At 41.3% G+C, this 17,879-nt stretch overlaps 1 protein-coding gene across 2 annotated transcripts in view; it reads left to right on the forward strand.

The window, feature by feature from the left end:
• The first annotated feature begins 9,555 nt into the window (after positions 1-9,555).
• POLA1 (DNA polymerase alpha 1, catalytic subunit) overlaps positions 9,556-17,879 on the forward strand; it is a 288,922-nt gene continuing 280,598 nt past the window's right edge. The window contains exons 1-4 of one of the 2 annotated variants that reach the window (XM_017671042.3): positions 9,556-9,682; positions 14,117-14,238; positions 16,682-16,778; positions 17,679-17,759. In XM_017671042.3, the coding sequence (XP_017526531.2) occupies positions 9,640-9,682; positions 14,117-14,238; positions 16,682-16,778; positions 17,679-17,759 (343 nt within the window). In that variant the 5' untranslated portion in view covers positions 9,556-9,639. Of the gene's footprint in view, positions 9,683-14,113; positions 14,239-16,681; positions 16,779-17,678; positions 17,760-17,879 lie in introns of both variants that reach the window. The other variant, XM_017671038.3, reaches the window with a different exon arrangement.

Here is a 17,879-nt window from a genome sequence, read left to right on the forward strand (position 1 = left end):
TCCACATTGCTAGTCATCAGAGAAATGCAAATTAAAACCACAATGAGATGTCCCCTCACACCAGTAAGGATCGCCACCATGCAAAAGACAAACAACAAATGTTGGCAAGGTTGCGGAGAAAGGGGAACCCTCCTGCACAGCTGGTGGGAATGCAAATTAGTTCAACCATTGTGGAAAGCAGTATGGAGGTTCCTCAAAAAGCTCAAAATAGACCTACCATTTGACCCAGGAATTCCACTTCTAGGCATTTACCCTAAGAATGCAGCAGCCCAGTTTGAAAAAGACAGATGCACCCCTATGTTTATCGTAGCACTATTTACAATAGCCAAGAAATGGAAGCAACCTAAGTGTCCATCAGTAGATGAATGGATAAAGAAGATGTGGTACATATACACAATGGAATATTATTCAGCCATAAGAAGAAAACAAATCCTACCATTTGCAACAACATGGATGGAGCTAGAGGGTATTATGCTCAGTGAAATAAGCCAGGTGGAGAAAGACAAGTATCAAATGATTTCACTCATCTGTGGAGTATAAGAACAAAGAAAAACTGAAGGAACAAAACAGCAGCAGAATCACGGAACCCACAAAAGGACTAATGGTTACCAAAGGGAAAGGGACTGGGCAGGAGGGGTGGGAAGGAAGGCATAAGGGCAGGGAAAAAGAAAGGGGGCATCATGATTAGCATGTATAATGTGGCGGTCCATAGGGAGGGATGTGCAAAACAGAGAAGACAAGTAGTGAGTCTACAGCATCTTACTATGCTGATGGACAGTGACTGTGAAGGGGTATGTGGGGGGGACTTGGTGAAGGGGGGAACCTAGTAAACATAATGTTGTTTCTGTAATTGTAGATTAATGATACCAAAATGAATTTAAAAAACCTATTAAAGACTTTAGCTAGAGTTCCATGAACTGACCCTAGGCAGGTGGAAGATGAAGAGGATATTACTTAAGGGAATAGAATTAAAAAAAAAGAATAAAGCAAGGAAACAGAATGCTGTGTCAGCAAGCAACAGAAACAGATTCTGGCTGACTTGAGTAAAAAAAGTAGGAGGAGGGGGAAGGGGAGAGGGAGAGAAATGGATGAAGAGGGAGGAGAAGAAGAAATTTATGAGAAGGTATTAGATCCTTCCCAGAATCACTAGGAATCCACAAGAAGGAAACCAAGGTGGGTAGGCTCAAAGGGAGACTCTGCAGCCGAAATCACAGGTAAAAAATCCACACCTCTGAGCTGTTTGGTAAAAGGCATCCTGGCCATTTCTGCTGGTGCAGATGGCCCAGACATTGGCCTTTGCAGTAGCTCTGAAGCCATTGCTGCCCAACAGGAAGTGGGAAGCTGCTACCACCGACACAAAGAATGTCCCTATTTTTGGTGACACTAGTTCTCATTTCAGAATCCCTTGTGGAAATGGCTGGCCCGAGACGTATTCATGTGGTAGGTGGCAGAGTTGGGACAAAAGAATTTTCAGGTTCTAAAGCATCATATGGGCCTGCCTTTCCTCGAACCCAGAATGTGAGAAATCCTCCCAACACGTGGGATGTTGGGCAGCCAAAATAACGTCAAATGTCCTCTATAAAGTATATTTTTTATTATGGTATCATTAGTATACAATCACATGAGCAACATTGTGGTTACTACATTCCCCCCATTATCATGTCCCCACCACATACCCCATTACAGTCACTGTCCATCAGCATAATAACATGCTATAGAGTCACTACTTGTCTTCTCTGTGCTATACTGCCTTCCCCGTGCCCCCCGCCTACATTATGTGTGCTAATCATAATGCCTCTTAATCCCTTCATCCCCCTCTTCCCCCCCACCCTCCCCAATCCATTTCCCTTTGGTAACTGTTAGTTAGTTCTTGCGTTCTGTGAGTCTACTGCTGTTTTGTTCTTTCAGTTTTTGCTTTGTTGTTATACTCCACAGATGAGTGAAATCATTTGGTACTTGTCTTTCTCCACTTGGCTTATTTCACTGAGCATAATACCCTCCAGGTCCATCCATGCTGCTGCAAATGGTAGGATTTGTTTTCTTCTTATGGATGAATAATATTCCATTGTGTATATGTACCACATTTTCTTTATCCATTCATTTACTGATGGACACTTAGGTTGCTTCCATTTCTTGGCTATTGTCAATAGTTTTTCAAACTGGGCTCATGGATTCTTAGGGTAAATTCCTAGGAGTGGAATTCCTGGGTCAAATGATATTTCTATTTTTAGTTTTATTTTGTATGATTAATCTACAATTACATGAGGAACATTATGTTTAAGAGACTCCCCCCATCACCAAGTCCCCACCACACAGCCCATTACAGTCACTGCCCATCAGTGTAGTAAGATGCTACAGAATCACTACTTGTCTTCTCTGTTTTGTACAACCCTCCCTGTGCCCCCCTACATTATGTCTGCTAATAGTAATGCCCCCTTTTCCCCCCTTATCCCTCTCTTCCCACTCCCCCTCCCCAGTCCCTTTCCCTTTGATAACTGTTAGTCCATTCTTGGGTTCTGTGAGTCTGCTGCTGTTTTGTTCCTTCAGTTTTTTTCTTTGTTCTTATACTCCACAGATGAGTGAAATCATTCGATACTTGTCTTTTTCTGCCTGGCTTATTTCACTGAGCATAATACCCTCTAGCTCCATCCATGTTGTTGCAAATGGTAGGGTTTGTTTTCTTCTTATGGCTGAATAATATTCCATTGTGTATATGTACCACATCTTCTTTATCCATTCATCTACTGATGGACACTTAGTTTGCTTCCATTTCTTGGCTATTGTAAATAGTGCTGCAATAAACATAGGGGTGCATCTGTCTTTTTCAAACTGGGCTCTTGCATTCTTAGGGTAAATTCCTAGGAGTGGAATTCCTGGGTCATATGGTATTTCTATTTGAGATTTTTGAGGAACTTCCATACTGCTTTCCACAATGGTTGAACTAATTTACATTTCCACCAGCAGTGTAGGAGGGTTCCCCTTTCTCCACAACCTCGCCAACATTTATTGTTGTTTGTCTTTTGGATGGTGGCCATCCTTACTGGTGTGAGGTGATATCTCATTGTGGTTTTAATTTGCATTTGTTTGATGATTAGGAATGTGGAGCATCTTTTCATGTGCCTGTTGGCCATGTGAATTTCTTCTTTGGAGAAGTGTCTGTTCATCTCCTCTGCCCATTTTTTAATTGGATTATTTGCTTTTTGTTTGTTGAGGTGTATGAGCTCTTTATATATTTTGGATGCCAACCCTTTATTGTATATGTCATTTATGAATATATTCTCCGTAGGATGCCTTTTTGTTCTACTGATGGTGTCCTTTGCTGTACAGAAGCTTTTCAGCTTGATATAGTCCCACTTGTTCATTTTTGCTTCTGTTTCCCTTGTCTTGGGAGATATGTTCATGAAGAAGTTGCTCATGTTTATGTCCAAGAGATTTTTGCCTATGTTTGTTTCTAAGAGTTTTATGGTTTCAGGGCTTACATTCAGGTCTTTGGTCCATTTTGAATTTACTTTTGTGTATGGGTTTAGACAATGATCCACTTTCATTCTCAGACATGTAGCTGTCCAGTTTTGCCAACACCTTCTGTTGAAGAGGCTGTTATTTCCCCATTGTATCTCTATAGCTGCTTTATCATTTATTAATTGACCTATATGTTTGCTTTAATATCTGGACTCTATTCTGTTCCACTGGTCTGTGGGTCTGTTCTTGTGCCTGTACCAAATTGTCTTGAGTACTGTGGCTTTGTAGTAGAGCTTAAAATTGGTAAGCATAATCCCCCAGCTTTGTTTATTCTTCTCAGGATTGCTTTGGCTATTCGGGGTCTTTTGTGGTTCCATATGAATTTTAGAACTATTTGTTCCAGTTCATTGAAAATGCTGTCAATGTTCTGATAGGGATTGTATTTAGTCTGTAGATTGCTTTAGGCAGGAAGGCCGTTTTGACAATATTAATTCTTCCTACCCAAGAGCATGGGATGAATTTCCATTTATTAGTGTCCTCTTTAATTTCTCTCAAGAGTGTCTTTTAGTTTTCAAGGTATAGGTCTTTCACTATAAATTGTTTAAGGGATTATTTAACCTCAATATCAGGAAAACCTAATACAGGGTTATATGTGTATATCTGTATCTCTTTAAGGACCATATCTAAGTAGTAATTTATTTGCTTTTCTCATCATTTTTCTCCCTTGGGCAATGTTAGATCCATTTAGTTTTCTGTCTCTGATCCCTAATTTTATGGGTGTCATCCATTCTTGCATTAAAAGTGATGTGGATCCATAATTAAGCCAAAATGCCTCTCCCTTGGTGTGTTAATTCAATTAGTCTCAGCCCCAGAATCCCTGCCATGAGGGAGAGGACTGCAAACACTCAGGTGTGCTTCGTCCAGGAGCAGCCAGACATGTCATGAGCTGTGCTCCAGGAGAAGGCTCCTGACCCACTGCCACTCTCCCTTTCTTTAGGCAAGTAAGTCAAGTGAGGAGCTTTGCAACTTAGGTGCATAAGGAAATAAATTGAGCTGGGGCACCACCAGCTACCCAGGGGAGTCGCATATCTACTTCTATCCCCTGGAATCTTTGTGGTACATTGAGACCGTATGATGCCCCTTTAATGCTTGCTTATTTTCAGCTGGCGGACAGTCCTCTCCACAGCTGCATATAAAGAACATTACCTAGTTGGGCTCAGAATCTTTACAAAGCTGATAAACCCAAAGATAACCAGGCTCATTCCAAGAAATGCATACTAGTAGTGGAACCAGAGTCCTAATTTATTAATTGCAATGAGAAATATATCTGTCAGGCATGCCAGAATAGAATTCAGTTGGCTAGTTGTCTCTTCCTTTAGAAAAAATGTCTAGTTTATAAAACAAGGGTTGCTTGGAGAGTGGACAGAACTTGGGCTGGTGTGGTGGCTTCATGGATGTTAGGGACCAAGTTTCTTATCATTCTGTTTCACCATCTCAGTGTGTGGCTTCCATCTTCATAGTTATTTCATAATCTAAGGTGGCTCCTGGAGGTTTAGCCATCACATCTATGTTGCAGGAAGAGAAGGAGAAAGGGGCAAAAATGACTCCCCTTCGAGATATATCAGATTTCATTAAGCAGCCTTCCTCCATGTCTACTAAAACACTACCATTTTATCTTGCGGGCCAGAAATTGGTCATATGGTTAATCCTTGTTGCAAAGGAGGCTGGGAAATATAGTCTTTTCCTCCATCTGTCAGTGTGCCAAGCTAAAATCCCACATTCCATTACGCAGAAGAAAGGGGAGAATGGATGTAGTGGTAAGCAACTAGCAATTTCTTGAAATACCTACCCCACATGGTTGTTAGGAAGATCGGTATAATACGTAAAGCACTGATGTCCTCCAAAAAATTGGTCATAAACAATTATATTGACTGACAAAAGTTTATGGCAATTGATACGCTTGATTTTTTTATGTTTGAGGGTAATATCCCTTCAGTTGTATTAATAACAACACTGTCATGAAGTAACTAAATATATAATAATAATAGCCCTTTGTTGAATGCCTTTTAGGTCTTGGCATCTTAAAGGCACTCTACATGTACTAGTTCAATTACATTTCACAGCTATCCTTAGGTAAGTATAAGCACCTCTGTTTTATAGGAGAAGAAACTGAGGTTTCAGTAACCAGCCAAAGGTCACATACAAACAGTAGTCTAAGAATGAAACCCTAAATCTGACTCTATATGATCTAATGCCTCCTGACATATTAAAGAGAACAAATTGTAAGCAAAATGAATCTATAATGCTATCACCTGGAGAAAATACATCCCATTTTACCTCTGGCTTGTATGCATATGGCTGTTTGATATATAGTTGTGAGTAAGTGTGCATATCACTTTGCCCTCAGCTGTTTTCATCTTATGAAATAGCTTAAACACTTTCTATGTTTTGAGTTTTCCCAATTATTTTATCTTTTGGATGTCACACTATTAAACCTCTTCTCTGTTGTGGACATTTAGGTCCCAACTGTTTAATAGAATTTTCATGGAAAATGGCAGCAGTTATTAGCATCTTTGCATTTTTTTTCTATGTCTATTGAGTTATTTCCTGTTAACTTTATCTGTGGAAATAATGGCTTGAAAGATAAAAGCATGCTTATGGTACTTGTCACACGTTGCAATATTATTTTCCAAAAGGTTGTTTTAATTTACGCTGCCACCAGAAAAAATGAGTGGTTCCTGAACACTGCAAGCTTACCAGCAATAGAGTTTATATAGAGAGATATAGGTAAAGAGGTAGAAAATGGTGGAAAACAGTATCTCAAAGTAGGGCTCAATTTTTTTTTTTTTTTTTAGTAATGGTAAGTTAAAAAAATCTTCAGTTTTCAAAACCAGTGCAAAACTGGTCCTGTGTTGCACAGGAAAGAGCAAACATAAGTCAAATTGTGATATTTTGTGTGATTTGATAACAAAGGTAGATTTACAGTGAAGTTGATGAAACTTAAGCTTCAGGGCCTCTTGGTTGAAGATGGGCCACTTCCGATGCCCTGGGAGATGCTCTAGCAATGGCCTTAGGTTTTTGTGAAAATTTGCCAGCGTAAGATATTTCAACTGCAATATGTTATGACTATTTTCTACTTGGTGGTTTGCTAGTAAACTGACTCACTTTCTCTCTCTCTCTCTCTCTCTCAAAAAAAAAAGCCCGATTTCTGATAAGTGTTTTTTTTCTGAATTGCCAGTTTGCACTGTGCAAGTACTCCCTCCATGTCTGATTTGAAGCTACCAATAGTCTTAACAAGCACATTACATAATTCCTGAATATGTAACAATCAGCTCTTAAGAACTACTACCTGTCCCTCTGATACATTTCCCTTCCTTCTTTGTGTTGTTGGTATAGCCGGCACAGTCATTTTGGGATTCTATTATGGGAAATTTAAGTTGGTGTTGCATTGAGATTAGACTTAGTGGCATGTATTTATGTGGGTTGAAGGCACTTTCATATTTATTTAAATTATTGATAGACCTCTTGGTGTAGGAATAGGTTCCAGGAATATTCGTACCCCACTGTGCTGACTTACTTGGAGTTGTGCCTGGAATGGGCAGGGCCAAAAGTCCTATCTTGAAATGAAAGTGTGCTACAGGTCCTCCCTGAAGTATGTAGGTAGTGAAAGAGAAACAAGATTTGAAATGCTTAAGAGTTTTAAGCTGGCATGTGGAAAATGATTGGATATGCGAAATTCTAAGGGAAGGATTTGGTTCTTATTGATGCCTAGCTAAAATATTTCTTTCCTGTTAGGAATAAACTTGATAATATAGCTATAAAAGTTCCAACAATTTCTTTAAAGGGAAGTATAGGCATAAATTTGTACTAGCCTTTTAAATAGCAAGTGCATCTAAGCATGAATTGCTACACGTATGTATCACAATATATGGATCATATTTAACATGATACTGAATAATGAGTTGTGAAGGTGAAAGAAAATTTTCTCAACAGTCCTAAGTTAAGAAGCAAGCATTAATCAACCATGCTAGTGATGCTGGGGTTCTAGTTCACAAAGCCGAAGAATGAGCTTCACAAACACTCAAGGTAGGAGAGCAAGATACAGGCTTTTATTTGGAGATAAAGTGAAAGGACAGAGCTCCTTGCTCATGCCAGGAAGGGACAAGAGAGTCCCAGGTGGTGCGTTGTTTAGGGGTTTTACAGGCAGTTGAGGATTTTTTGAGAACATGAAAAAAAGTTTAGGGGTGTGAACTTGTTAAGTGGTCCCAGAATATTTAGAATTAACTTAACACAAACAACTTCCTGCTCTCATGATTTCTCCCTGAGACACCAGCATCTTGGTCTGGCGGCATATCAAACAAGGCCACACATTTGTAGTATTTTTCCTACATGTTTGCCCACATACTTGTTGATCCCTTCCTCATGTGACGATTTTGTAGTACCATTTTCTCTAAAGAGGGTATAAATATAATTCAGCCTGTCCTCTAGTGAGACAGGGACGGTGGGTGTAGTCAGAATAGAGTGAGAGCCCCTACTCCTAAGCGTCCAATCTTTTCTCAGCAGCATGGGTGCGCCTGCGCAGCGAGGCTCCAGACTGCTCCTCTCCAGCGCCCGACCGCTTCTTTTTCCTGCCCTCCTCGGCTTCCCCTGCGTTCGAGCTTTTCCCACCCGGGACTCTCTTGTCCCCTCCTGGCGTGAGCAAGGAGCTCTGTCCTTTCACTTTATCTCTAAATAAAATTGTGACCTGCTCAGCCCCCAAAGTGGGCTGAGGTATTGTTTGCTAAAGAGTAAGTTAAGAATTTCTAACGTCTTAAGTTCTTGGGTATTAAAATGCAATTTTATCTTTAAGGTGGAATCCTTCTTGCCTTTTACTGTGTTGCTTATGCCTGGGCTTACTTGCTAAATTAGTTTGCCCAGTTTGCAAAATCACCTCATCAGATCTGAAGGAGGAAAGACAGCACATAGGCCTGGGCCTTTTAGCATGCTAAGGTGAATCTTACACATGATAATAAATGAATAGCATAATAAAAACATGTGCTATTCTTCTTTATCTGGGGAATATTAACTGATCTCACTGACGAATGACTCTAGAGATGAATGTTTAACACAGAGTTTTGGTAGGGGGTTTCCTTGCGTGTAGTTACATTGCTCTGACTGCAAATATCCTGCCTTGCTTTTTCAGGAGGCCCTCACCCTACTCTGACTACACCCACGGTCCCTGTCTCACTACAGGACAGGCTGAATTATATTTATACCCTCTTTAGAGAAAATGGTACTACAAAATCGTTGTCACATGAGGAAGGGATCAACAAGTATGTGGGCAAACATGTAGGAAAAATACTACAAATATGTGGCAGGCATTACTTAATAAACATGTTACATGGAAAAATATGAAATGAGATGCATGCATTGCATGAATTGACCATACACAATAATCTAATGCCCTTTTGGTCTCTCATAGCATTGATATTTTGCTGGATTCCAGACTAGATGTTTTATAGATGATCCTACACTTTGAATACATTTGATTCATTCTTCATGGTTACATTCACGTTAAACACTTTCTGTAAGACTATATAGGTGATGTTCCTTTTACTAAGTGGATAGTATCAGGAAGCATATGATTGCCTCTTATTGGTGATGCTACTTTTGGTCATTTGGTTACATACAAATAAATCACACAGGGACTGTGTTCACACTGCATGCAAATTATCAGGCAACGCTCAGTGTGCGCAGCAGGAGGTAGTTGCTTTCTCAGGCTCTGGGGAAACTCGTCCAACTACGCCTACACTACTGCCCGCCCGCGTCTCTTTTCTCGGAAAATCAACTCTCAGAACCAGAGAGCCCCTACTCCTAAGCGTCCAGTCTTTTCTCATCAGCATGGGTGCGCCTGCGCAGCGAGGCTCCAGACTGCTCCTCTCCAGCGCCCGACCGCTTCTTTTTCCTGCTCTCCTAGGCTTCCCCTGCGTTCGAGCTTTTCCCTAAGGGGTCAACACAGAGCGCCAAAGGCGAGTCCGCTGGAAGGCCGGGGGCGGGGCGCGGCGGGGCGCGGCACGTCAGTGGCCTTCCGGGGGAAGTCCGCAGCCTCCTGAGCAGCTGATTGGCTTTCAGACTGGCGCCTATCTCGGCCCCCGCGCCAGTTTCGGGCTGGTTGGCGCGGAATCGGGATACTGTGCGTCCATGGCGCCTGTGCACCGCGATGACTGCGAGCTGGGGGCGAGCGGTGAGGGGCGACACCGGGCACAGGGTGCCGGGTTGGGAGTGCGGGGACCGTGGCATGATTATGCAGGTGGGGCGGGAGACTTTGGGGAGAGTGTCTCTTAATTTTTTGTAGGCGCGCTCCCGGGTCGTTCCGGGATTCTTTTTGGGCGCGGACCTAGGTCTTCCCGGGCTGGGACCTTTCAGGCGGGGCTTCCTTGCTGGGCCGTTTGCTCCTGGCAAACCGAGCAACCCTCCTGCGGGTCTTCTGGTGAGGGAGCCTGCTTCACCTCTGTTACTGCAGGTCTCTGGACCTAGCCTGTCTTTCTTTTGGTGAGTCGCGTCCCACGTGCTAGGCACACCTTCATCGAGACTGTCCCGGGTGAGGCAGTCTTGGCTGAAAATATTTATCTACTCCCGCCCAAGGATAATACCCTTGAGGTCTAGGGCAGAACGGATCTACGCCCTCCCCTTTATAGAAACTCCTAGGAAATCTGTTAACGTATTGTAACTAGGCAGGAAAGAAAGCTATACGTTGCTGTCACCATAGGTACAAATTCGTTTTGTTTTTTCAGTAATGGGTTTCTACTTTCTGCATTAACAATTTTTCTTTAAAATTCTGTGGAAAGTTCCTCAAGTGCTGCATAGAAATAGCATCCACAATCTAGTTATCTCTGGTGAACCCTCTTAAAAAATGCATTAGTTCCGCAGCATTTCGTATGCCCTGTATATCATTCCGTTTTCAGTGGTAATCTTTTATTGCCAAAAATAGAATACAAAAATGCAAATGGCTTTGCCTGATTTCTGATTTCTGAACAGTGAGCTAAAGTGTGACTTAACTTCAGTGAACTTCTAACTTAAAATCAGATGCTTCATTTTATTTTTGAGCTCAACCTTCACATCTCCTGTCACTCAAATATATCACCATTAATGAGAACCTGCTTCCTAATCAGCTTCCTTTGCATTCACCTAGTTGTGAATCACATATTTCAATTTGTTCTCCCAGCCTTTCATTTTTTGAGACCTTTTATTTTGGAGAGTCAGCTAGCCTGGATTACAAATGGGATGTAGGATGTGAGTACGTGAACAGTCTTTGCAGCCCTCCATCAGTGATTTGCCACTAAGCCCTTTCTTCACCCAAAAAAGTGTACGTCTTCTGTGAACATCAAGAAATCACTCTTTGGAGGGTACTGTGTAATCTTGAGGCCTCTCTTTAAGTCATAGTGTTGATTAAGTAGTTGCTGGAGACGTGTGACTGGAATTTTTCCTTTGAGCAGACTGAAAGACGGTTGCAGGCCAGTGTCCGCCTGCTTTGGGGAGGATGGGATACCACACACGGTCATTTTTAACCAGATACTTAAACTTTTATATCTGGATCGTTTTCCTGCTTGTTCTTTTTTGCTAGCTTACTTAACATGAAGCATTGGAGACGGATTCCAAAAAGGAAAACCTAGGCCTTTTTTTCTCTTAAGTATTAAAAGGCGGGGTACCTTGGCAATGGCAGTGAGGAGTTGAAAGGCCTGTAACTATCTGCTGTTATATATGGAAAGGGATGAGGGAGAGTTCAGTGATTTTTTTTTAAAAGGTAGGGATTCATTCATTTGTTCATTCAGCAAACGTTTATTATGTACCTAGTAGGCAGTGACATTCTGCTAGGCTGTTGTGTTACAGGGGTGGGTGAGTTGGACATGGTTTATGTCTTCATGGAGTTGAGATGGCAGACATAAAATTATATGTAATGCTCTACTGAGGCTTCCCTGAGAAAACTGCTTTGCTATAGTTTTGCTTTCTAGAAGCTAGCCCATGGTACTGTTAGGTGGGGGGTGTGTGTGTGTGACTACCCTACCCTACATCACACACACACACACACACGGTACTGTTAGGTGTGGGGTGTGTGTGTGTGACTACCCTACTCTACATCTCACACACACACACAAACATTAAGTGAACTTTTCCTGTATTGCTGAATACAAAGTAAGCCAGGCATCTTTATTTAATCCTTAACAACTTTGAGAGGCAGATGTGGTTATTCCCGTTTCACAGGTGAGGGCCTCAGGCAGATGTGGTTATCCCCATTTCACAGGTGAGGACCCTGAGGCCCTGTGTTAATCAGAGACCTTAGGTGTAATATACAGGAACCATGTCTAGGTGATGTAACAAATTCCATTTATTAGAAGGATATTATGTTGTTCACAGAAACTCCAGAGGGCCTGGAGAGCCAGTCTGGGAGCTGTTTAGCCGGGAATAGTGATGAAAGTCATGCCACAAAACTGGTCCTGTGAGGAGGTCATTGCCAACCACAGCCAAGGACTTGATGTTATAGCTTGTACCGTGGGACATTGCTGGCACTGTGGCCCCAGGTACCCAATCCTGCAGCTGTTGCTACTTCTAGAATCTTCTTTTAGCCAACCCCTTTCCTTGTGATAGTAGCTTCTGATTTAAGTAAGGTCTGAGCAGGTGTCCCTAACTGGTAGAGCCTATTTTATATGTCCACGTCCTGTCAGCAAGGGTATCTGGGAAAGAGTATCGGCCTTTTCAGTTTCTATAGTGGGATTGTAGTGGGACTGTGTGTCCCATCAAGACTTATAAGGCGGGAACTTCACAAACTAGTGTTCCTATGTCATCCAGTAAGTGGCACAGCCAGGTTATGCTGCTTCTCGTTAATCTCCTTTCTCTTACTTCCTCTACGTCTCCTGTCAAATTTACCTTCCACAATGACTTTCTCTGGAATTCTGAATAGACCTTGAATTTTCATCCTTTTACAATTTGGCTCATGTTGTTTCCTCTGCTTGTGCCACTTTTTACCCTGCACTCTGATGGTGAAATTCAACTCCTCTTTCTGGGTATGTGTTGGCAACCACCCAGATTTTCCAGCAAAATTAACAGCTCTTCTACATTTCCTCAGTGCTGTGTTGTTGCCTCTTATATGGCTCCCTGTTTATATGATGGTGGGAGCATCAGGTCCTTTTGCTTTACTTGACGGTGAGTACCTTGAGGACAGGCAACTCTGTCTTATGTATAATTGTATCCCATGCTCAGTGGTCATGTTCAGTAGTCTCTGAAACCTTTGCATGTAGGTCTGCTCATGATTTTTTGAAATCATTTGAGTGACACCTGAGATTTTGTGGCTGTCATCATTAAGTACCTTCATTTCCTTAATTTTTACTTAATGTTTTTCAGAAATGGATTTTAAAGTCAAATGTGAAAGTCAAACAGTAGACTGAGATGTTATAAAGAGAGATTCCATTTCCAGAAAGCTAGAAAAAAATAAGATCCCTAATTATGCTTCACCTTTGAGATATAGTTTGCAACAGTTTACTGCCAGCATTTGGTACATGTACTAATATTGCATCTTTTATTTTAGTCAAACACGTCATCAGACACCTTAATGTTGTTATGAACTTTCTAGTGGGTTTGGAGCTTTTGGGATGCCTCTTATCAATACTACTTTTCTGTGCGTACTCCGTTTTATTAAGTAATTAGCACCAGTCTATTTCACAAAGCCTAATTTCACAAAATTAGTCTATTTCACAAAGATGGCAGCCATGCTGAGCCTAACCTCAAGGCTAGCAGGCAGCCCTCTCTGGCTTGACTTGGTCATTCATCAGCTGGTATATGCAAATCTTAATTCTGTGGATGAAATCTTTTCAGTATGTGTGCGAGGTGGTCAGTTGGTAATGACCAAAAGCATGAATAATTCAGAAGTTGAAAGAGCGAACACTGAGGCCTGCTGGTATTTCAGTAATTTTTGACAAAGCACATTTTAATCTTTGTAATTTTTCACTGTTATCCTGTAATGTCATAACCAGCTGAGGGAGGCCTGGAAATCAGTGGAGTCAGGAATCTCCTAGGAACCACCTTTGCTAAATTCTCCCACTCCCCCCCAACTTACTGGCCTTTAAATTTCCAGATACTTTATCTGAACCTCTATTAGGGCGTATGTGTTACTTCTAAAGACTGTTTTAGAGTTAGTTGCTATCCTCCCTTTTTAGAATGTAAGTTTTGCGAATACACAGACCCTATCTTTCTGATCTTCCTCTCCCAGTGCCTAGTACTTAGCAAAGAGCAACAGCTCCTTTGAAGCTTTCAGATGTTGATTAATAGAATATAAAATGAATTGTTCTTTTATTACAACTTAAGGCCTGCCATTTCTGATGGAAGGGTTATGGACTGATGGCTGTATCTCCTCCCTAGTGTCTCCATCGAATGATCAGTTGAATTTGGAATTGTCCTCATTTTGGAAAAAATGTTACTTTCAGTTGTTTTAACTTGGTCTTAGAGGAAATTTCTGGAGAGTCACAGGAACTGCAGATAGCTTTGTGAACTATTTACCTTATAAAAAGTATCCATTGGTATAATAGTAAGGTTGTGTGTCACTATTGGCTAGAAACTTTGCTTTTGAGGGAAGATGGCTGACAGTTTTGTAAAATCTCATGTAAATTTGGCTTTTTTCCAGCAGCATCAGATTCAGGGAGTTTTGTAGCTTCTCGATCCCGGAGAGAAAAGAAGTCAAAGAAAGGGCACCAGGAAGCTCTAGAAAGACTGAAAAAGGCTAAAGCTGGTGAGAAATATAAATATGAAGTAAGTAACCATTTTTCTGTTTTTCCTCCTGTGCTTCATCTGATTCACAGCCTGTCAGGTAGTCAAGTCATCTTTGTCACTGATTAGAAATATGCATACATTTCAAGTTTGTTGTAATGGTAATTTTAAAATATTGAACAAGCATGGACATGTGGATTTACAGATTATAGTGACTACTCTGCCCTTAAAGCTCCTTCAAGTGTAAGGAGCCTTACAGTAAGAGTAAGGCACGTTACAGATGCCTTTAAAATTCTGAAATGGAAGTAGCTCTATATAGTCTTGCCTTACTGAGCACACTGCATCTCTGGTAAGTCCCATGGCTTTGTTGAGGCAGTGTAGAGATGCTTTTACTTTTAAGTCTAGCTAAGTACTCATCCTTGGAGAGAATTGTTCTTCCTGATTTCATTTGCAAGGGGACCTGTGGTGGGGTCTTGCACCTTACTTCTGCTGTGTCTTATGTGTACGATTTAATGTGATGCCCTTCTGGCTGTGTTTCTCTATTGTTTATGGCCTTCAGGTTAAAAATAAATAAAACAGTGGTTATCATACACACAACATTGTCTAGCTTCACTTCAACGCACTCCCAGAGTAACTTAGCTGCTTCAGGACTAGAAAGTTATTACTTAATGCTAGAAAATAATAACAACAAGTAATACTCTCTTTGGCTACCACTGTTCTAAGTGCTTTTGCAAATACATTCATTTATCTAGTCCTTCCAATAAACGTATCAAGTTAGGTACTATGATTAACAGCATTTTGCAGGTGAGCTATCTGAGGTCACAGTGGCAGAGCCTTGATTGAACCCAGGCAGTCTGGCTTCAGAATATGCTTGTTTAACCATATCCTATACTGTATTGGGCAATTAAGCAAGTAGAAGAGGATTTTTGTCATTTGGCTCCATTCATTCAAGTTAAGTGAATCAACCAGGTGGTAAAGGGTTGTTAAAAGGAGTATAGTAAAGCAGGAGTAAAGCATTTTGGATATAGGTACTTCTGTAAAGGAGTTCTCTGGGGCATTTCAGATGTTGACACAGTGTGAGTGATTTTATCACTGATGTTAATTGCGTGGCTCTAACAGTTCATGCTGAGCTATAGCAGTGTTTTTAAAGATAGAGTCAAAATTACTTCTTACTCAAAGTGATTTTTAAAAAGTTTTCTGGTATCTTTTGGTAGTATATAAGTGAGTTGCTTAAATAAGAGAGAAAGTATGTCTCAAAGTATGTCTTCAGCCAACAAAAATAATCTTGCCAGTTCCCTCCCTCCCAAAACAAAATTGATCAGAAATAGTCATGGGACTAGTTTGTGTTTGGGTTGTCAGAAACTTCATTTGGTAGGGCAGGTGATTTCTGTTACCAAATGCTGAAGGGTCAGATGGTAATTGCCAGTGATCCCTGTAGAATAAAAAGGAGGGGAAAACTAAGCCTAATCCTGTAACGTTATAAGCCTTGTAGGTGTAGCAGGAATCCAGTCAGCTCTGCCCATCGGGCCCAAGGCTCTGTGTGTCCATGTGTATTTTTCCTACTGTTTTAGCTGTTCGGGTGGAGTTAGTCATTTCCTTCGCCACACGTCCTCACTTGAAAAGGTGAATTCTCCAGAGAAGGAGGGAGTTTTTCATGAAGTATCTTAAGTTCTTGCTAACTAGCCTGCTAAATTGTCATCTTGAGTCCATGCATGGCCTGTCACCATGGCCCTGAGGTGGTGTGCATTGTTTCGATTTGTTGCTTTAATTGTGCTGAGTTAGTCTGCTCTATTCACACCAATAGTTCATGGTATTCTGGCCATCGGGCAGCTCGTGTGATTAGAGGACTTGCCCTTCGCATAGCTCAGCATTTAAGTCTCTGCAGTCTCAAGATCTGAGAATGGTAGGGGATCAGTTTAATGCAAACAGGGGTCACTCAGAAGCCATTTCTGGTGTACCTGTAGAAGGAGTGTCTCTATTTTGCTGATTTTTGGAGGGGGATGGAAGGGGGAGGTTTTCCTTTTGAATTACATTTGGTTGGTCGAACAGTTACTAAAATTATCATGTATTTGTAGGGCAGCATCTGTTAGTGGAGAAGGAGGTGGCATGCCTTATAAGTTTGCTGAGTACAGGCGAAACCAGTCTAGAAATTACAAGTGAATAATCCCCACAGCAGCTAATGAAGAATTGGCTATAATTCAGTTTGTTTTTTTCTGAAGTAGATGAGTAATTGATGGTGTGACAAGTGTATTATGCTAATGGAATCATTTAATATCTTATGTTAACACCCACCTAAAAGGAACACTAAGTTAATTGATGCCTATTTAAGGAAAACCTTGTGGTGGTTGTTGAATGTCAGAACTCAGGATTTGGTGGCAGCTACTCCTTCAGGCTGCCATTCCAGTTTCAATTTGACGATTTCTTCATCAGAATTGTTTAACACTTTCACTCCATTTGAAGCTCTCTCAAACTTGTGTGATGGCAGGTTGAGGACTTCACAAGTGTTTATGAAGAAGTTGATGAAGAACAGTATTCGAAGCTGGTTCAGGCACGCCAGGATGATGACTGGATCGTAGATGATGGTATGTGGGCAGAAATGGCCTGCCAGGCGCCAGGCATTGTGTTAATTGCTCTTTGTAGATTTTCATGTGGTGCTTGGGCAGATGTAAGGCACTGTTAAGATCATACCTTTGGTTTTGGATATTCCCCCAAATACATTATTTGATGGCACAGAAGCAGAACGATAGAAAGGTATTTGAGGGCATTTGGGAGAATCCAGGCACATAACCTCAGGATATAGTATAAATTCTCTAGGAAATGACTGTGTAGGATTTGGGAGGAACCACGTGCCTGTTGAGGGGGTGTGTCGGATAAGAAAAACTGCCTCACAGAATGGCTGTGAGGATTGCCCGAAGCTACATGCACCAAGAGTAACTTGAGCAGTGGAAAGTGGCAAAGGCTGGTCCTGATGTTCTTACGCCCCTGTGGTAAGCTCACTGGTTCTCGTTTGCAGTGTGTGACTTGGTGGGCATGTGAATTCTGACCATAGGGAGGGGTGTAGAGAACACCTGCGACTGTATTTATGTTTTTACTTCTCTAATTGGACTCAGCTGTATTGCCAGTTTTCCCTGGTAGACTGGCGCTTTCCTGGGCTCTTGGTGCTCTTGATTCTTTTACTTTTTATTCTTCTGGTAAGAGTAAAACTACTGCGAAGCATTGCATTGTGGCAAACCTTGAATCTGGGCTAAATTATTTCCGTGGCTTACTTAGATAGGCATAGTATATATATATCCTTTAGTTTTGACTCAGAAAACCTGGTGTGTTTCATCTGACACCTGTTTGAACAGGATTTCCTGCTGCATTTAAGATTGGCACAGGCTAGGAGAATATCTGAATGGGTTATAAGAGGGTTTTTTTTGTCATGGCAAAAATATTAGCCACTTTTAGAAAATTGATCCTGATACTAAAGTTTGTTCCTGCAGATGGTATTGGCTATGTGGAGGATGGGCGAGAGATTTTTGATGATGACCTTGAAGATGATGCCCTTGATTTACACAAGAAAGGTACCTACATTTTGTTTCTTTTCAAGAGAGTGGCATTTTGAGATTTGAAGCATTGTTTACATTTGATATTACTTGGTACTTTGACACAGCTTCTTTTTTTTTTTTTTTTTTTGAGAGGGC

This window comes from Manis javanica, chromosome X (genome assembly GCF_040802235.1).
Source record: "Manis javanica isolate MJ-LG chromosome X, MJ_LKY, whole genome shotgun sequence".
Lineage (NCBI taxonomy): Eukaryota > Metazoa > Chordata > Mammalia > Pholidota > Manidae > Manis > Manis javanica.